Here is a 21,448-nt window from a genome sequence, read left to right as displayed (position 1 = left end):
TAGTTTGGTTTAGGCAACAAAGTTACGTTTAGGAAAACTTGATTTGGGTTAATATAGACCCTTTCACAACGTGTAACAGGAGTATGAAACGATAGCTTCTCTTTTGTGCAGATTTTTCCTGTCTTTTTTCCCCAGAGTGACTTAGCTATGACATTACAAAGACTTAAATGGTCAGTTTCATTGACGGTCCTGGTCTGGAGCAGAATTAAAGATGTTTGAGGAACAACAACAACATGACAATATCAGATCGTGCCGTGCCGTGCAGGAAACACAACTGCAGCATTGAAAAAAAAACAACAAAAAACAAGTTTCCAATATTTTGTCTCCTCTTTTTTGTCAAGGAAAATGAAGTTTTCTTTTTTGAATCTACATTAAGTCTAAAAAAATTTCATATTGATACAGGCACAGTTTAAAGATGTCTTCATCTCTTCTTTGTCATGGAAAAATGGTTCTTAACAAACATATTTAGTCCTCCTTAAAACATTGTCCGGTTATTACGTCGCTGCGGAGGTTTGTGCCAGACATACCTAATGCAGACTGCTATATGTACAGGCAGAAACAGGTTCAGTCGAGTTGGAGATGGGGCCGACTGAGCACTGCTGCTGAAATCACAGCCTGGAGATGTATACACTCTGCGTGGACTTCTGAAGCTTTGCAGATAAAACTGTATCCTTACTCATTTCTGTGAGTGCTGTGGTGGAGGTGGTGATTAGGAAAGTGGATTTGATAATATGTTATAATGTGAGACTGGTTGAAGGGCTTTTCAAAGGGCTATGAGGGCTCCTTTGTTCACTGTATCGATTAATTCAAACTCCATGCTGTGCTAGCCTTGAGCCCCATAGCTGCTCTGACTCACTCAGGTTCTGTTTGGCGTGCCTGGACTGATCCGACATTACTCTAAAAATCACAGCATCGATGTTCAGCTGTGTTTTGAATGGCCTACAGCACCATTCCTGCGCTCCGTGACAACAACACGCAGTTCATGTGCCGAGGCTTTTTCCTGGACGGTGATGAAAACTGAACACTGAAAGAGTTCTTTCTCAAAACTCAACAGGTTTCGGGGTGCAAAGTGTTATTAAAACATACTTGTAGCCATGCTGCATGCTAGCTTAACCTTATATGGTGATGTTTCTGGAATCCTTTAGTGCAGACGGACAAAACAGCCAGGGCACCTTTACAGAACTTAGTGTGTTTAGAGAGTCTACAACGGCTAGGTGCCAATGACTTGCAGACAGACGGCCCGGCTGGGATAGCCTGCCCTGCGGCTCAGTGTTTCCTCTGTCTGTGCTTAACTGTACTGGAGCTGGTATGAGTGTTACCACATTACAAAAGCCTTCCTGGGCCAGAGAAGGAACAATAGAGTTGCAGCCCACATTTGTAGAAGACTTAAAATGCTCTTGAGAAGAGTTGTTGCATAGCACACACGGGTGTACCCCTGTATCCTCGGGCCATCCAAAGACAAGTGAGAGCACTTACAACTGTCAGCTTTCATGCCCCATTGCTCCCATCTGCCTACCTCAGGATGGTATTAGCTTACAGGCACATATGCTCATACATGCAGACTCTCATACACATTCAGAGCTGCGCACCCGAGTCATGCCCTGGTCAGCATGTGTAGAGTTACTTGTTTTGTTGTCCCTTATCAACGAACCTATCGGCATGTTTATCCATATGCCGTTGTCTCAGTTACATAGCTGCTTCTCTGTTTTGAATAGCCACTCGACTTTGTTTCCACTTGTTGTTTTTCCATCTTCTCTATTGAAAAGAGTTAAACCGCAGATCCAATATCGCTTCTCACGCCCACTTTCCCACCTTTTCCATTGACCCTCAGTGTGACAACAGGCCTGAGCTGGCACTGTCACAGTTGTATATGGTTGAGTAGTGAAGCTGTGGGCTACGTCTCCCAGAAATTGGAGGATTAAACGGCAAAATTTAACATAAAGCGAGTCTCCAACAAAGGCAGCACCAGCGCTTCTATCTGTCTTCGGTGTATTTGGTTACCGCACCAGCAGTTGCACAGAGTATTCCCTTACTGGTGTTTTCAGATAACAGCTTGGGGAGGGACGAAACGTGGACAGACAGGACCTCAGGGTAGGAATTTTATCCATCTCCCTCGGTTTATCCCCGCAGACGAAAACGGAAGGAATTCCACAGGAATGTCCTCTCGTCTGGGCACCGCCATTCACTGATTTCATGCAAAGCGTGGTTGTCATGAGACGTCTGTCATTTTTAATGTGGTGTTGTGAATGTGTTTATGCGATGCAAAACAGAGAGAAATCCTCACATAAACGCTCGTAACAGGGCCGTGGAGTTAACTGTAAGGACTCCACTGTTGTTCAGTTGTGTGAGAGGGGCTTTCTGTAATCAGGCAGCCTGTGGAGTTCTGATTTATTGGATTTATTAGAAGGTAGAGGGCTGCAGGAAATACAGACTTTCCTAATGGCAAGGGATCAAATGATCCTTGCCCCTGGTCCTCAGAGAGGTATCAGATATCCTTACCTGGCATGCTGTGTACTATGCATTTATTCATTATTTCGGGGTTAGTAACTGCAGTGTTTTCAACTTCAAAGCCCCGTATCTGTCTTTATCACCACGTTTGCATGATTAAATTCTGTGCGTAAGGGGATATTTTGGCAATTTATTTTTCTTTGGTTTTTTGGAGTGATACGTAATTTCCCAGGAGATACACACATGCTGAGCTGATAGTGTTTCACTCAGATAAGGTGGAGTAATGTTGGTGTTTAAAATCTAAAATGAATCACAGCTTGCTGCCTTGGTGTTTACTTTATGACCTGGGTAAACAAATTACTGAAAAAAAAAGTCAGCTATAAGTGATGCTTTAAAAGCTGCCAAAAAGGCTTTTCGTATAATAGTGTGTAGGTTGAGGTTTGTGATCTCAGTCCAGAATAATCTCGCATTGCCGCGAGGATCACATGTTTCATATTTACTTGTTATGGCAACAGTTAATTCTCAGCGTACAGTTAAACACGGTGAGATCTGGAGTAAGTATGTGTAGTGTTAATGCTGTCAAGGCAAAACAGTTTAGACAGAAGTCAGAACATATAGATCTTGGACCCGTCAGATCAATATTACTAGTATTTATTAGTGGACTTTGGACTGACAGTGCTGTTTTGCTTTGTTTCAAGAAGTCTTTAAGCTTGTTATGCAAAGTAAAATATATGATCCTGTCTCTAAAATATACACCACATCACAGTGCCAGGACATAAGGAAAAAGAGTGGTGCTTGTCTGTGTTTGAAAAGTGTTGTGTTTCCTCTTTACAGCCATCTTTAACTGGAGTTATAGCTTTCAGAACAACTTTACAATGTAATGCTCCTTGTGTATGCTTCATAGTTTGCGTGTAGTGAAAACACAAACGGTGTGTGACCCGCGGTGGCTGTCCTGTATTTTCCCTATACGAGACGTGAACTCACACAGACTCACTGGGGAGTTGCATGCTTGCTTAAATGCGAAAAAAAAAAAAAAAAGATGATTGACTGTTGCCAAGAAAAACATCTAATGTCTTGAGAGCTAGAAACAATTACCTATGTTGTTCTGCCAGGTCAGTGCCTGTGGTCGGGGAATAAAGACAAATAGCCGTGCTAATGCACTCTGTCCTGTGGAGATGGAGGGCTTTGATAATAGTGGACTCTACAGGGCACCTGGGTGTTGCTAAATGCCTCATTAGGGGTGGTCTCTGTGTGAGAATGCCCGTGGCAAGAGCACTTCTTCACCATCTGCTCCTTCCTCATGTCTGCTGACGACTTCTACATGAAAAGCGACGTCTTTTAAAAGTCCAGCTGCTTTTGATTTCTTATGGCAACTTTATTTTTTATCAATTTTGTACCGTTGTTAATTACTAGCTGCTCGTGAACGGTTATTTTACGGCACGCCGCATTTGTTTGATGTTGAGCCCAAAGCCAGTATATTTTGAGGAGGTGACATCTTTAACATGCTATATGTTGGGCTGAGATCAGAAGCCAGCAGCACCATGTTGGCGGCTGGCTTTAAATCTGTCACCATCGCCATCAGGATTGTTTCCCATCACCCCCTGCTACGTGTGCCGGCCATGCTGCCAAAGACAACAGGGACTCTGGCGGCCAGGAAACAGGGGTGTTAGCTTAACCCACATGGCACAAGCTGTCTGTTTCTTCTCTTTCTCACCTCTCCCTCTCTTTTCCTCTATCTCTCTTGTTCACTCTTTCCGAATTATTGACTGAGTGGCGAAGCATATTTCGTCTTTCAATCTCCTGTTGTCATCCTTCTTAACAGATGGGGGGTTCTTAATGCCCCCCTTGTCACACTTGAGCTTACTGCTTTGTTTGTGCTGTATTCTTCTCGAGGAGTGCTTCACAGGCCTGCGCCGCTGACAGATGTGGGCACTCGAGCGGCGCAGAGAGATACATTACCCGAACGCGACTCACATGGGTGAAATCATGTCACTGTGCCCCTGCAGATACCGCGGGGAGGATGAGCCCCACCACCAGCACTATCGCTGTCGCTCAGAAGGAGTGCAAAGACTGCACGGATTTAAACCCGCTCGCTTTCTCGCTCCCGTCTCTGATTGCCCATCCATCACACACAGCTCTATATCTGTATTTCTAACCCCGAAGGTGTGAAGGTGCCTCAATTTGTCATCTTATTTAAACAGCAGCCTGTTTATCGGGGCCTAATCCTCGCCAGTTTAAAGCTACAGGGCGCTTGGATGGGTGCCACTCTGCCCTGATTCTCAGTAATGAACTCAAGTTTCAAACACCACATGACAAAACCGGACAGGGAATAATAAATGAAGTGAAATGAGTTGTGATTTTACAGCTTGTACCTGCCTGCCAGCACGGCGTTTTTTTTGCATTTAATCAACGCAATAATGAATGCATGTGCTCAAAATGTCGCCTTATATTATTTCCCAGGCGCTGCAGAGGCAGCATTCGTCCCAAACAGTGATTGTGTCTTCTCCGCAACACGCTTAGTTCCAGCATGTGAGATATGCGAGTGTGTGTGTGGCACAGTGGATCTATTAATCTAGGTTGACACTGTTTATGTTGTCACAAGACAGGTTGATATGTGTTATCTGACATGGGGGTGGAAGGAAAGTAATGAGGGAGAGGTAGCAATAAGGCGGGGGGAGCATTCTTTTGATGCATTCATTAATTTCTTCATCGATTGCCTGGTTAATTATTCGCTAGATGGCGGTGGAATGTGCAGGAATGCAGGTTTGAAAACACTGTTAACACTCAGTGGGTACGTGCTTAGGGTGATGCTATAATAAGGTTATCATGAGGTAAAGATGCTTTCCAAGTAACAACTTGGCAGGATGCACCACTTTTCTTGAGGTGGCACAAACATACTGCTTAAAGGCATGTAATTGTGCTGATTAGCACCTGATTCAGACTAAATCAGGAGCAATTGATTAAAAAGAATGAGGATTCATTTCCCATAAATCACTGGGTATTAGTTTCTTGGATTAGTATCTAGCTTTTGTGGATTTGAAATGCCAAATAATCCTTTTTTAAGAAAAGCTTTTAAATTATTTGTTCATTAAGGCTTAGTTTCCAATTTCTTGGAAACTATGCTTCTCATATTTGTGGATGGAAGATATAATAAGTAACATTTCTGCAGTAAAGTGTCTGAAATTGACTTTGTTGTGTTGTGTATCCCAAATGTTTCCAACAATGGATAAACCCAGAGAAATACATGACCTTACTCAAGTTAATGGTGCGTTTCATTTGCTCGCCTGCTGCCACACCTTCCAGGGAAACAGGAAGATGATGTGTCAGAGAGTGAGGGAGGAATTCGGCAAATGTGACTAATCTAATGTGAATAAAAAAAAGCATTACCTCATCCATGGACATTTCTGTCTTGAGTCACATAACCTGTTTTTCATTGGTTGTTTGACACTGAAGACAGCATCTCCCATGATCCCCCACTACGAATGTCTTTTGTCTTGTTTTGATTGAGAGACCCCTAGTGGCAGAAAATAAATACTGCACATTTAAAGGTCCAGTGTGTAGGATCCATCTAGCGGTGAGGTTATAGATTGCAACCAACTGAACACCCCTCAGCAAAAAAGGTAAAAGGCCTGCTCCCATTTAAGCCCCTAAACATCCCTAAATCTCACACACTGGACTTTTAATGTAAAGAGAAGGAAAGAAAATCTCTGTGCAGGCTCATGCTTTCAGTAGCAAGCCCTTTGATGATCACAGTTTCATATTTGAAGCAGTGTAGGTACATGCACATCACATAGGTGCTACTGGAAACTAGGAGTAATGAAAACTTTTCAGTCCCAGTTGGACGTTCGTCATCTTAGAATAACCACAATTGGAAACGTCGTCACATTTTTCCAACGTGTAAGTGTTTAAGTTCCCTACTATAAATAACCAACATATGTCAAGTTTCTGCCACTTTACTTTGTCCCGTGTTCAATAAGCGCACATCGCTCAAGCTCTCCTCGCTTGTTAGTAACAGACTGTTCCCATGACTGTTCGCTCATACGTCTCACTTTGCGCTGAGTGTGAACCAGTGTCCGCGCTGCAGCTCTCTTTAATGCACTGTGAAGTCCCAGACAGGACACGGCCCATTTTTTTTACAGGCCATAAAGGAGGAGCTGACAGGGTCATCAGCCAATGCTAAAACTATTGGCGAGTATCATTTAAGCTAAAGAATTAAACAAGTTATCAAAGTCAAAAGAAGAATGAGGAGAGTGAGAAACTGAAAGAGGCATGGCGGAGTGAAAGAAAGTAGAATGCGACTGTTTTGTTAGCCTGACCTTTGTTGTGGGCAAACAGATTTAAAGGCAACACAAAAGGAAAGCCAGAGACAGGCAACAGCTGATGTAGGACGGGTAAAGAGAAGTGGACATGCCTGCAGGGTTCCATGGTGAAACAGCTGAATAGCCCCAACAGAAACCTGTGTACATATCCTGCATGCAGTTAGATGAGACTGCACATACACACTCATGCACACCCACACACACTTATGATTGCTCCTCCCTAGCTTGACTCTTCTCTCCGGTCTCCCTCCAGGGTTGCAGAAAAGGACAGAGTGAAAAACGGAGCGAGACCTCTCATCCACACGCCATGAAGACAGAGGGCTCTGTAAATCAGAGTGTGAATGAAGTCGGGGCTCTGCGCTGCATGCCTGGCAGTAATTATGGCAGCACAGGGAAGAGGATTAAGGTACGAGCCCATCCCGGGGTCCCATTAGTGGGATTGATGTTGTTGGCCACCCTCCCTTTTGGAGCGAGCATCAAACAGAGTGTCCCCAGGGTCCAACTCAGCCACAGAGGTAAGAACTGAAATATTGTTGATTTGATTGGTTTGATATTTACATTAACTTTGATAATTATGTATTTTTACAGTATGTGTCCAGGGCAAAATTAAGTTTGTGTAATTTTTGAGTTATTTTGGATATTTTATCTCATGCCAACAGCCTCCACCATCTATTTTTCCACCCATTTTTGTCTGGTAGCACTTAGCCATTCCTTTGTCCTTATTTCTCTTGTGATTTTGAGCACACAGCCAAGAGAAAAAGTCAAAAGAGAGATTGGTAGCCCCGTTAAAGTAAATGGCCTTAGAAACATCACTATAAAGTTTAGTGAGAGATTTAAATCTCACTGACTGATCCATGAGTCCACTTCATAATTCGTCATGAGTCCTTATTACATAAACCTGCAGTCAGCTTTAATAAAATACTGTGTCGATGCAGTCCGGTCCTATATGTCTAGTTCACATTCAGAACATACACTACATGTCACGTTGATGCTCTTGGTCCATAGGAGACTGTCGCTCAATCTCTTGTGTGTATATTAGCCGATCCCGGCAGTATGCAGTCTGTCCATGTGTTTAGTTTAGCGTCAACTGAGTCTGTTTGCTTTGTGCCACCGGGGGGAAAGCTAAATTATTGCTCCCTCTAAAACCCATTCTAAACTCCAGCTCAAACTTTACTTCAAAGTCTCCATCCCTCATGCAATGTATCAGCTGCAAGAAACCACACAAATGAACTTCAGTCTTGCTCCATAAAATTGAATCCCCGCTGTGACCTAAAAGTAAACTCGCTCTGACTTCAACCTCCAAAAAGCTCTCTACTGGTGAAAGGCTTTCCAAAAGCCAGTATGGCTGGAAATAGATACACATGCATGTCCTGAGTGTCCAACATAAATATATGTAAGTAGCTGAAGGAATAATGATTGCAAGGGACAGTGTTTACTCAGCAGTTAGGCTAGTATTTAGTTCTACAGTTTGTCTTATTTTATGTTTGTTCCAAACCAACTGGTTGATAAAATAAAGCAGTTCATCAGTCCGTGGATGATTGCTTTTTAATGGGGCCATATATCTGAGACGACTTTTTTCATACTTCATCGGGGTGTGTCTCTTGGAGCACGGCCGACTAAACTTTACTGTTCATTCAAGAGAACGGTCATCTTACTTTGGACCTCAGGTTAACAACAGCAGAACCATGCCCATGTTTGGCTCTCTCAGTCCAAATGAATGAAGCAAAGAAGAATCCATCAAAAGCAAAATCACCTCCAACCCAGTGCACACATCATGCACACAACTTGTCACCATGTCATCAGTGCACGCTCTTCAAAAGCAACACCAACCAGCACTGATCACTCTTCAAACATCACATCGCATCACCCCTCCTGTGAAAGCCCGGCTCCAGGGAGTGAAGGGTGAAGTGATCAAAGTGAAATCATCCCTGATTGACCGAACACCTCCAAAACAACGCCCCCTCTGCTCCAAACGTACGGACTTTCCTCTGAAACTTCAGGCACAAGTTCAAGTTTCACCCAAAGTCAAAACATAGATGGTGTGGCTTTCTGCCAAATGACTCGAATCATCTGGTCATGATTTATTTATTTTTCTAGATTTGTCACATATTCAGATCGTCGTTACGCCTTTGTTCCTAATGTGTAACCAAAATGATTAAGTTACACCACATGCATTCTGTCCACGTCTTGTTGCCTTTATTACTCATAAACCACAGCTTATTAAGTCAAGACAATTTATAGGACATTTTCCTTCCACTTGTAGAAAGGCTCTGTACTGTACCTCCCTTAAGTGAACAAACTTGCCTAATATAATTTCAGTAAATTAAATCAGGCTGTTCTTGAGCTCTTTTGCCTTTTGTGACTAAACATTTGATAGAGGCTGTGACGTTACTCTCTGTAATCTGAAACATTGAACAGAACATCCTACACTGCATATTAATGGCAGAAAGAGGCTGTGATCATCCAGCATGAAGCATCGCTAGTTTAAATGCAGAGTTCAATGATCAGCAGGTTACCTCTAATAAATATCACTCTAATTCATGCTTAAATGATACTTGACACTTGTCCCAGTGTCCCCATAATGCAGATTCATATACAGCACCATTACTAGGGTTGGGCCGATTTAAACATTTTCAAACTGGTTTGATATAAGGTTGGACCGGGAACACTGAATTTCATCACTCGATGTTGCACAAGACTCAGCTGCTCCCAAGAGGAACATAATGAGAGCCGATTACTGAGACTGTAGCGCTACAGTCCATCAGGGCAACTGCAACCCATCGTGTTTTCATTTCTCACAACAGCAACAATTCAGCTTAACTTGGCTTCTCTTAAAGTTTAACATCAAAATGATAAATAAAATAAGACTTCAATGAGTCTCCCACAACATGTTCCTGATAAAGTTTAGAAATGAAGGGTTTCTGTCCACTGAAACGCTACAGGGCTTTTACTTTGAAACGGATACAGGAAGTGGTGAGCCACATGCTGCTAGTTCTCTCCACTTAATGTTATCTCTGACAAATGTAGATTCAGTCGGTTGGCACAAAATCAAACCGCTTGAAGCTCTTGTACCGTACCGGCAAAACCAGGAACCTACCCAACCCTTACAGCAATCAATCTCTTTTGAGGAATCTAAGCATTACTTTTCTCACCCTGTGTTAGGCGATCTGCTGCACTTTTACAATGACGGACATTATAGTTTTATTGAACTTAAATCTAGTCTATCAGCAGAGCCTGAACCTGATGGCAGCGAGCCAGCAGGGTGATGCCTTACTCAAATAAATGTGTGGAGGAGAGTGCCCCAGAGCTCCAGCAGAGGAGCTAATCAGGAGTTGTTTAGGGGTTTAAGAGCACTCTTCTTTTGGGAAAGGTGTGCAGCACTATGCCATGCGGCAACAGCTAAGCAGGCTGTTTCAATGGGCTCATAGTACTTTGTGTTTACCAAACAGATTAGCGTTAGCCAAGGGCTAGCGGGCCTAATCTCTCTGTAGGGTTTAGTCCGCCTGGGCCACGATGTGTGTGTAGGGGTGAGAGATATGAACATGTGGGGATGCTGTGTGTGTGAGCTTGTGTATAGGAGGAGGTATTAAGCAGGATTGCGTGGTGTGGAGGGGTCTCAGAAGTTCAAATATTGAAGGTTGGTGACCTCTCCAATCCTTCACACCAAGAGGGTAATCACAATGTCAATCCTTTCAGAGTGACTCCCACAGGACTCCCCCGCATTGAGCCAGTGTTTATTCAGGGCATGTTGCTATACTGGCGCACTGAAAAGACCCTGGTGATAGAAGAGATTTCCTCAAATCAAAGAGATCAAGGACACAGTTCTGAGCTGAGAATGGAGTCAGTATTCAGCTCCCAGACACACATGTGCCTCGGAAATCCAAAGACCAACCAATATTAATGCAAATAGTGTGTGTACAGTATATTTTAACTCTTTATTGTCACAGTTCATCAAAAAATGATGCAAACGCAGACGATGAGACAGGCAGGTTGAGCAACAAAAAGCGAGTTGTTCAAAGTTCAAAATCCAAAATCGAGAGTCCAAAATCCAAAGAAGAAACAAATGGCAGGCAAAGGAAAGTCCAAGGAAAAATCTAAAAAGTAAGTAAGAAATACAAAACTGAAGACAAACCAGAAGCCACAAAGAACAAAGCGGGGACACAGAGGACACATGAGGAGCGGGATCACACACAGACTTAAATACACAAGGGCTAATGAACAAATGAAACACAGGTGTACACAGAAAACTGGGGCGGGAACACAGACAAAGACAGGAAGTGGAAAGTAAAACATGGCACTCAAGTTTATGATCTACAAAATAAAAGAGGACACAACTAACCAAAATCCAAAACTATGACATTTATATATAGTTCAAAGTTTTGTAAACCATACCCCGATTCCCAAAAAAGTCAAATTCATAATAGGTAAAAAACAGTTTAAACACTAAATAACTTGTCTTTGTGATGTATTCAGCTGATTTATGGAATAGATTTGCTCATCATTCCATTCAGCTAACGTTTTACACAGCGCCCCACCTTTTTTGTAATTTGGGTTGTATGTCAGTCAACAGCAAACTACACCATCATCTAATGGGTGAGCAACAAGTCATCCAACTGCTCTTATGATCTAATCTCAGATTGCTCATGACAGACATGTGCTACAGCCACAGCTCATGTTTCTGGAGATGTTCAGGCATCAGCATAGTGAGGTCCAGTCAGGGGAGTACTTTTCAAATGCTCCTTTTAAACAGACGGTTTTAAAGTGAGAGATAAATGATATGAAAACACCATGATTAAGACATCCGACAACACATCCTCCAAAGCGGTGTGCTGTCGACCTCTGTGCTACTGTATCTCTTCTCTATCAGCATGTGTGGCTAAGGTGTTGAACCACAGAGGATTAGGCAGTTTCAAGTCAAGCCAAGACACGCTTTTTCTCTTGGAGAGGAAACCCAGTGCTTGTTTTGGGGATTTCAGTATGAGTGAGCTGAAGAGAATAAATTAATCTTGACATCTTAATCCGGCTGAGATATATTTTTTTCCCAACGCACTGTAATCTAATGCATTACGAAATGTATGCTAGGATTCATTAATCTCTTTGTTTGTCTCCTTATCTGTCTGTCACTCTCTCTGTGGGCCAGAGCTGCTGCAAGCCGGCAGTGTATCTCTGTTCCTGGGCCCCTCCGATGGCCTCCACTCCCACTCGCTGCTGTTGGACGAGGAGAGAGGTCGTCTTCTCTTGGGAGCCAGGGATCACATCTACCTGCTTGATCCTGACAATCTGGCCAGGGACCCCAGAAAGGTACAGTATGTTGTTTATAGCAATGATTCACAGATCAAGAATGAGTTAGTGCAATAGATAAACAGCCGCTTTTACTTTTGTAGCTTTTCAGGCCATTTACTATACTTGAGAGCTTGTTTAGGGAGACTTTGAAGTGTTTACGGCAGTGTTAAGAGTCTCCACACCCTCTGACAGAAGGATAGTGCTGGAAGAAATTCAAGTTCGAACAGGAGATGGTGTCTCCCAATCCCCAGACATGCAAACTCATGCTTGGAGTCACTCGAGACAACCTAATCACCTCTGTTATTTGCTGCGAACAGCTCATTACTATAGAAAGTCATTTAGCTTCAGCTCATGACACTTATACCTGTCTTGCCATTAAGTGGGGTGATGTAAGGTATTATTTTTCCATTACTGTGTAGCTAAGCTGAAAATGCACTCAGCCGTGTATTGTTTTAGAGAAGAGCTCACCTTTCAGTCAACAGCAGTCTGAAACTGTCTGTCTGGTGAGGTCAGGGACATCACGGTGGAGGGCACACACACGAGTATATACACATGTACGGAGCTCACGCTTATACACAAACACGGGGATGCATTTGGACGAATGCCACATGTTAAAGTTTGTAGACGTGAGTGTGTGTTTATGCAGCTGAGGCTGATATGCTGGTGGGACGACGGTGTGTTTATTTGATTTGTATCTGGTTGTTTTAATTCTTAGTCTTGCTCTCAAAGTGGTGCCTTTCTGTTGCCTCTCCGGTCATTGATACTGATGCCGGGGTGATATGCATCAAAAGTCAAATTCTCCCTGCCTGTTGGGACCAGCCGTCAACAGCAAATGAGGTCGAAAGACGCAAACTCAGTCTTTATCAGTTAACGAAGAGGCATACCTGGAAAGGGAGCCTCAGGCTGCAGACATTCCAGTTGTTTCAACCTTGATTTTCAGGAGATAACTTCTACGCAGTGAACATTTTACCACCGCATTTATGATCTCTATATGCTGTAAAACTAGGCCACTCATTTCATATTCAGCGTCTCAAAACCAGTTTAATCCCTTATACAGGCCGCAGACTGCTCAGTTAACAGATCACGTTGTAGCACTGGTTTTCTGTATGAACTCCTCGGCGGCATGCAATGATTCAGAATCATGAGATGTTCTAATATTTGTGCCGATGTGTTTACACGCGCACTGAGGCTCTGTCGACCCATGAATAAGTGCGGCGATAGCTCTCCTTGGTAGGATTTAGGGGAGGTAACACGCTAAGCACATAAGCCTGTTATAACACATGTGTGAACATGCTGGGGTACACTGAAAGGACACAGGATGCTATACACACATTGCTCTCTTGTACCAGCACCCGAAGGTGTTAATTATTGTAAAACTCAGATCAGGTTTTAAAAATGACGCAAAGAGAGGCGAGGAGCAAAAAAGTTAGCCAGTGATCATTAAAGTTCCCACGAAGCGGCTGATGGAGCGTTATTTGCTTCTGCATAGTTACGAGTTTCCTGTAAAAATAAGCAGCAGCGAATAGGAATGTAGGTCACGCCCCGCCCCACAGGCGATCCAGCTAATGGCAGCAAACGTTACATTTAGCAGCAGTTAGCGCTTACTTTAGCAACAAAGCTACCGGTAACTGTCACCGAGAAACTGCAAAAACTTTTTTCTCCTTAAAACTTGACAGTCAATCACTGAATAAAGTTATAAAGGTGAGTTTTTGTAGTTTTTGTTTTTATAAATGAAGGATGCTTTTGTACAGTAGTCTGTGAGGTTCTGTCCTGAGCAACGTATCCCTCTGGTGGTGTTCCTCTTTTTATACACCCATGGCAACGTCATAAAATAAAGAAAGCATTTATTGGATGAAAAATGTATATAGGCCATTAACATTTTTTAATGATTTTCCAGGAAGTTTCAAAGTACCATTGAAAATACCTACAGAACAGCTTTTTCCCCACTGTTTGCCCTGATACTGGCGTATAGGTGAGATATGGAGCAAGACATATATGAAAAAAAAAATCAAAACACTTGAACAGCGATTCATAAGAACACCAGTAATTTAATTTAGATAGCACTTTCCAATGAACAAAGGACTGGATAAAGTCAACTGTTCTGGAGGACACAAATTTAGAATAATTACGGTAAAAGCAATATAATGTGCCTTCAAAATGGCTTTGATACATTAAAGAACTGGCCGGCCTGAACTTCTCTGACAGTTTGCTCCAGAGTTGAGGGCACTGATGGCCTAAAGAGCCACTAAAAAGACCTTCTGGGGGATCTCATGCTGCACTTAGGCTGCTATCAGGGCTAGGGGATCAGGAGCTTAGTCGGTGGTACCCTTTAAAGTGATCCATAAAATTTTATATTCCACTCTAAAATGCGCAAGTAGCCAGTGTAGAGATGCTAAAACAGGAGTATTATGCTCTCGTCTTTCGGATATTGTGAGAAGTCTGGCTGCTGCATTCTGAACCTCTTGAGGCTTAAACACATCATATTGTTATTTTATTGATTCAACAGCTACGACTGCAATCCAACAGTCTGGCAAACACTTTAAACATTTAATGAAAGTGTAAGTGACAGTGGAGAAGTTTTTTGAAGATAAAGCTCAAAACTTGAATTATAGTAGCATAAAATAGCTGTATGAACACTGTTTTGGATCTGAAGTAAAACACATTACAAGATGTACAATATTTCTCCTTCTGTTTATCTGTCATTAGATTTACTGGCCCGCTCCCCGGGACCGAGTCGAGATGTGCAAACTGGCAGGCAAAAATGCAAATGTAAGTGCATCTAAAGAAAGTCACTTCTTGTCAAATTTACAAAACATTGTGTGTTGTAATGTACCATATGCCCATTCAATATTAGTTCATCCTTGCTCTTTTTCTGTCCCGGCTTGTCCTAGTTGGAGTGTGCTAACTTTGTCAGGGTCCTCCACAACTACAATCGAACACACGTCTACGCCTGCGGGACGGGAGCCTTCCACCCTAACTGCGCTTTCATTGAACTAACCGGCCACAGAGAGGTAAAGTAGATTTGAGTGAGTGAATTCCAGCAGGAATCATTTTGGCATGAGTTCAGGAGTTGGATTTACATTTTTTGAAAGAGTAATATAATCGTCCTGTTCGTCTCTCAGGATGGTGTGTTCCAACTGCTGTCTACTACAGTGGAGTCTGGCAGATTGAAATGTCCTTTTGACCCCTTGCAGCCATTTACCTCCGTCCTCACAGGTAAGATGAGCCACCACTCAGTACTCTGGCGGTCCTCTACCCGCCTTATCTCTCTTGTGCTTCGGAATTTTATTACTGCTCAGCACCATTTACCCACAAACAAATTCTCCATTAGTTGTTTGAGTGAATTTGTATTGGTGGAGTATCTGCATCTCAGCACTTTTTCTGCAAATGATTTGGTCAACAAAGAGGCAAGCAGACACATTTCTCAGGCAGCGATAAAGTCACTTGGCAGAGGACTGTAAACAACAAGTGTTTCTGAGCCTTATCTCTCTTTCACATGTCTGTTTCTTGAAATGTTTCTCAGTCTGTGCCGGTTTGTAAATGGGCTCACTAAGGGAAGCCAACGAAATTGTAAAAAGCTAAATGATATGTTTTGTGATGTTTTTATAGGATTGTATATGATTGTAGACATTATTTGACTTTTCATGTACAAAAATGTATGTCTGTCTCTATACCTGGTCCAGATCAGTACCTGTATGCAGGCACATCTTCAGACTTCCTGGGCAAAGACACAACATTCACACGCTCCCTCGGCCCCCCACCTGACCAGCACTACATACGCACGGACATCTCCGAAGACTACTGGATCAACGGTACGCACATGCTTGCGCGTATCCACATTGACATGTCGAGTGCACTCAAAACTTGTTATTGCTCTCTCTGCAAACTTCCAGCCTCTCTCGTGACACAAAGAGCCTCTCTGTGCCCTCAGGATGGTTATTGGCATTCCGATGCAGAGGAAACAGCCCACTTATTCATTTAGCTGGAACTTTTATATGAATGCCATAGCTGAGAAGGGACCACACCTACAGGGGAATTTACAGTGTGCCACAAAGTTCACAGTCTTAGTCACACAACCACATAGCCACACTAACACACACACACACACACACAAGCATGCATAGCCATCACTGGGGAGGGAGTCTTCTCTCTCTGTGTACATCTCCAGGCTCCAGTGTTTTACAGCCACTGATGGGTTGTCGTGTATCAACAGTTGTCACAGGCGTCTAAATCCTTACACATGGTCTCCACATTTCACAACCGCACAGTCAGAGATGTTTGGAGTAATTACGTCTCTCCCTGTCCCTCTCTCTCAGTGTGTGTATACAGCATGTGTTGGCGCAGGGCAGGCGGGGAGAAAGAGCACATCATCTCCTGCAGTGTTTCTGTTTCTGTTCCTGTGAGCCTGTGGAACATCTTTCCAGTGCCGCAGGACTAACAACGACCTTCTGTCGAGCGTGTTAGCGGTCGTACATTAAGCTGTTCCAGTCGGGGAATCACCCTCTGGTGGTTGGCTCGGCTTCTCGGGGTTGAGCTAATGTTGATGTAATGTCACTGCAACACTTAAGCTTTTGGACTAGTTCCCCTCTGAATCAGGACACTGATGGCAACATGCTGTTGATAGTCCCCCCACTATTTCCTGCATATAGTTTCTGCTTTCCTTATTTAACATTACATTCCATTCTTCTTCTGGTGTCTTAATTCATTTAAAGGAGACATATGCTCATTTTCAGATTCACAATTTTATTTTGGGTTACCACTAGAATAAGTGTAGATGCTTTAAGTTTTCTTACACAGCAGCACAGCAGCACTGTATTATCCCTCTGCCTGTTTGTTTTGGCCTGTCTCTTTAAGGCCCGCCTCCCAAATACCAAGACTGTTCTGATTGGTCAGCTCACACACGCCTGAGCCTGCACTGCTCATTGCGCCTCCTGATGGCTCTGTTGTGTTTTCAGCTTCCAGTTAGCATCACTAATATAAATATATATATATATAATTCTACATAAAGTATATGAGGCAAATATTGTGAAACCTGCCACTCAAAGAGAATTATCATCCAACTCTGCTTTTCCCCTCGGCTCTAGAGAGTGTTTTAGCCTCTTTCAGCTCCTTGTTTTGGTCCTAGAGTCACTTAACTGTCTTTTCACTCTGAACAACTTTAACCAACCTCATTTCAAGCTGCAGCAGGCAGTAGTTCTCTCTTATAAACCCACTGTATGCTAACTGTCAAGTACCAAACGGCAGACAGACAAAGTAAGCAACTAGCTGTTGAGCGTAATGGAAAATGCTGCAGCTACAAAGCCAGATTCTTGGCTTGTTGTCTGTGGAGACCAAAATCGAGCAAAAAGAAGAATGAATATCGGTCTTCTATTCATTGTGTGTACAGAAAAACAACTCAAACTCTATGCTGCTCTGTGTCTGCCTGATGGGAAACTGTTTGCTAACAACTTTAAAACTATGTCAATGTTGTGTTTACAGCTTGTTCAGCGTGCCAGGAATTAATCCAGCTTTAAATGCAGGATTTTCTTTCTTGTAATTAAATACCTATATTGTAGTATTACTACTTTTAATTAAAGGATCTGTATACTGTTTCAAACATGACTAGACTAGATATTTGAGCCTGGGTGTTCTCTGTGCCACGCTGCTGCCTAACAGATGCTGCTAGACAGGCTGGAAATCATCGCAAAGTAAACAGAACTGCTTTTAAACTAACCTAAATATCCTTGCAATCACTGTATCATCCATTAATCCAACTGTATGGCACCCTGAAGATGTATGTGCAGCCTCGGCTTCAGCTTAGTAAATAGTTATGGTAGTAAATCAGACCGTTCTGTAGAGATACATAGCAAGACTGTAAATAAAAGTGTGCTAAGTGTAGTGTTAATGCCACCGCAAGGCTGCAGCGCATGGCAAAGCCATTACCGGACTTATTTTAACACCCTCCTCGCTCTTTCTCTCTTCCTCTTTGTGTCTTCAGAGGCCAGGTTTATATCTGCGCATCCCATCGCAGACACCTACAACCCAGATGATGACAAGATATACTTTTTCTTCCGGGAGGTGTCATGGGAAGGCAACGACAAGAGCATCGTGTCCCGGGTGGCTCGTGTGTGCAAGGTGAGATATTACACATGAGAGGTGTGGAAAGTGGGAGGTATACCGACGCATGGAGGGAGGATATAGACGGGTGGACAGGGAGGACAGAAAGAGGGGGATAGAAGAGAGCAAACCCTGGCTAGGATATTATACACGACATAGAGCATTGTTTGGTAATAAAAGAAATGGTGCTTCAATGGAAGATTAAGATAAAGTTTGTGCAATCTAGCGGGACTATAGAGAAAGACAGTTGGAGTACAGTGTGTGGGAGCCATAGCTCCTACAATGATGTGATCGGATAAAGATCTTTGTGTCGGCCACTACAGAGGTGTTTTATGTCCCCCAGGAGGAGGCCTTCCTGATACATTCTTCTTTTGTAGTCATCTGAAAGAGTCTGTCAGGGCCAGTAAATCATGGTTGGAGCCCCTTTGTGTTCTGCTGACAGGGCATTCATAGTGCTGCTGCCTACATCGTCACAAAGGTCGATGTAGTTGAAAGATCTTTGCAGCATCTCTTTGTCGCTTTTAAAAAAGTGATAAAGGATGGATGTTTTGTAGCAGTGCTATTCAAATCTCAGAGACATTGCACGTGTGGTACTAATACATTTGGCAGATGCCTTTATCCAATGCAACTTACAGTGAGGACATTGAGCCTCCACTAGCAGCCTGTTCTCACCGACAGTGTGTCAAATTTGGCAGCCTGGTCAGTGTGTTTATAAGTTTGACGCTGTAGGTACACCTCTCGCGTCACTTCTTGAAGCGTCCCTCCAGTGCAGTAGTGTAAAGGGCGAGTTAAATCCAAGTCAGGAGGTGGTTGGACTGGTTCAAAACTTCCTAGAAAGGTCTTGGGAGACCAGGATTTGCATGCAGAGTGCATTGTCCTCAAACTTTTTACATTTTTTTTAATTTACTTAACTTTAAAAGGGACAATGTAAAGCTCAAACATAAATGTCACCATTTGATGCACCATACCAGCATCTATAGTCCTTTGGCAGGTCAGAGCAAAGAAAAAGTACAGAGTGAAAAGACAGAACTACATATATGCACATCACAAATGTCTTCTTGTCAAATAAAGGCAAGTCATGAAGTCCTTAAGATAGAATGTCAGAGTCAGTGATCGTGGAGCTGAGCATCTTTTAAGAGACTTTTTAAAGTGCTGATAGAGCTGCAGCTCCACACATCATCAGGCAGGGTGTCCATTGATTTGTGTCTGCTACAGAGGAAGCTGATTGCGCAAAAGCAGTGCAGAAAAATGGTACGGCACAATCTTGCATAGAGGATATTCAGGGGGATGTAATTTACTGAGGGAGTGTACTCTACACAAAACTGTGTAGTGGACGGTTCGGATGTTAGATGCTAAGACATTTGAGGAGCATATTGTGTTTCAGTGCCCATTAAGTTCTATTTGACAGCATGTCAAAACAACTGTAAGCCCGGACGGCGCTGCACAGCTGACTGAGGACAGGATCAGGATAGATTCGTGATTGAGGACCTTTTGTGTGCCATACAGCGCGCCATTAGTCATTCCAAATGGGACTAGCCGTCACATCAGTATGCTAGCATTCGCAGGTCTGTTGCTACATTCTTAGAGAAAAGCTTTCAGCGTATTTATGACTTGGGAGTAAGCTGTAAGACAGACTGGAGGGAGATGCCTCCGGATTACAGCCCTCTACTTTTCTTCCTCTTTCAGCTATCTCTCTCTCTCTTTCTCTCTCTCTGTGTTTGTATCTTGGTCTTTCATTATCTGTGTGTTTTTTCCCTGCATGTAAAAAGGAAAGAGGGCACTTCACTTCAATCCTCTTTGAAGATTATCACCATTGTGAAACATTGTCATTAAGTGCTTACATTTTTTTTTTTTGCCGTCTCTTAAACACAAGTGTGTTTTTGTGTGAGTTGACCCATAACGGTCTTCTCTGTACCACTTAGGCCAGCTTTAATGGGAGGTTCTCTTAAGTTTTCTATGCATTACAAAGAGGTGTACTTGAACGCTCTTCACATAGCACAATCAAAGGTTTCCTACTTAAAACAGCGATTCATGTGCTAAGATAAAAACCTGCATTGACAATCAGCAGCCTCGCTTGATTTCAGTGCTCTCTTCCCACATCCTGCACTTCCACTTGTTTCTCTTCTCCGTTCATGTTTTCCCTCTTCTGCCTCTCTGTCTCCTCCCTCTCCCTTTTCACTTACACCCGATGCTCATTATACTAACAAGAAGGTCTCCTTTGTGCTGGTTAAATAAGCAGATCCATCCTCGAGGCACGAGGTTCACCTGTTTATTTTCCTGATTAGAGCAGGAAATCTGACTCAGACTGCGATTCTCTGTGCTGTCTCTGTGTCTAAGACCATGAGATAGATTACGGTTGGATTGTGGTTAAGTACAAAGCGTGTGTATTTTTAATTTGTGGTCGTCTTTTGGCCTTGTTGGACAGCTGCGTTACGCCGACTGTGGTTTTCTTACCTTGCATGTGCTTGTGTTTCAGAATGATGTGGGTGGGCTGAGGAGTCTGACCAACAAATGGACCACCTTCCTCAAAGCCAGACTTGTGTGTTCCATCCCCGGACCGGACGGAGTGGACACACACTTTGACGAGCTCCGTAAGTGACTGTGAGAACAAAAAAGTGAATATGTAGGCCAGTAAATCATACGGAAAGTACCTTCAGAGTGCACTTTAGAACGGGATTGAGTTTGCAGTTGCACCGGCAATGGCAGCAGCAGCAGCCAATATTATTGTGTAGCTGCTGCTTCATAAATAAGATGAAGAAGAAGGGAATAAAAATAAATAACCTTTATGTTTCCTGTCCTTTCTCTTATAGAGGACATCTTTCTGCTTCCTACCAGAGATGACAAAAACCCTATAGTGTATGCAGTCTTCACCACCTCCAGGTAAGTTCAGTATTCATCACCATCATCATAAACACCACCTGTGTTCTCCACTTTTCTCTTAATCTGGTCTCTTGTTCCCTCTCAGCTCCATTTTCCGTGGCTCTGCAGTGTGTGTGTACAGCATGGCGGACATAAGGGCAGCCTTTAATGGACCCTACGCCCACAAGGAGGGGCCCGACCACCGCTGGGTAGAATACGAGGGAAGGATACCGTATCCCCGACCCGGAACGGTGCGTTCCCCACCGACAGACATGGAGACAAACCGACAGCTCTGAGCTAAAGATGATTTTCTTCTCACGGATTAGATAAATAAAATCCACAGCTTTCTTGCTAATTACAAAATAATAAACATTGCCTAATTTAAAAGAGTACGCCTCGGTGGATTCGAGGGTGAAACGTTCAAGATGCTGTAGGGTAATGCT

At 43.2% G+C, this 21,448-nt stretch overlaps 1 protein-coding gene across 1 annotated transcript in view; it reads left to right on the top strand.

Annotated features, from left to right (window-relative positions):
• The first annotated feature begins 649 nt into the window (after positions 1-649).
• Positions 650-21,448, top strand: part of sema3d (sema domain, immunoglobulin domain (Ig), short basic domain, secreted, (semaphorin) 3D) — a 32,729-nt gene continuing 11,930 nt past the window's right edge. Inside the window, exons 1-11 of the mRNA XM_073472006.1 lie at positions 650-684; positions 7,021-7,282; positions 11,908-12,068; positions 14,757-14,819; positions 14,942-15,061; positions 15,173-15,266; positions 15,734-15,862; positions 18,028-18,164; positions 20,623-20,737; positions 20,957-21,026; positions 21,112-21,256. Coding sequence (XP_073328107.1) covers positions 7,075-7,282; positions 11,908-12,068; positions 14,757-14,819; positions 14,942-15,061; positions 15,173-15,266; positions 15,734-15,862; positions 18,028-18,164; positions 20,623-20,737; positions 20,957-21,026; positions 21,112-21,256 — 1,242 coding nt within the window. The 5' untranslated portion in view covers positions 650-684; positions 7,021-7,074. The remainder of the gene's footprint in view (positions 685-7,020; positions 7,283-11,907; positions 12,069-14,756; positions 14,820-14,941; positions 15,062-15,172; positions 15,267-15,733; positions 15,863-18,027; positions 18,165-20,622; positions 20,738-20,956; positions 21,027-21,111; positions 21,257-21,448) is intronic.

Source organism: Pagrus major, chromosome 8 (assembly GCF_040436345.1).
Source record: "Pagrus major chromosome 8, Pma_NU_1.0".
Taxonomy (NCBI): Eukaryota; Metazoa; Chordata; class Actinopteri; order Spariformes; family Sparidae; genus Pagrus; species Pagrus major.
Note: the sequence above shows the minus strand (reverse complement) of the source record. Positions and strands in the feature narration are given on the sequence as shown.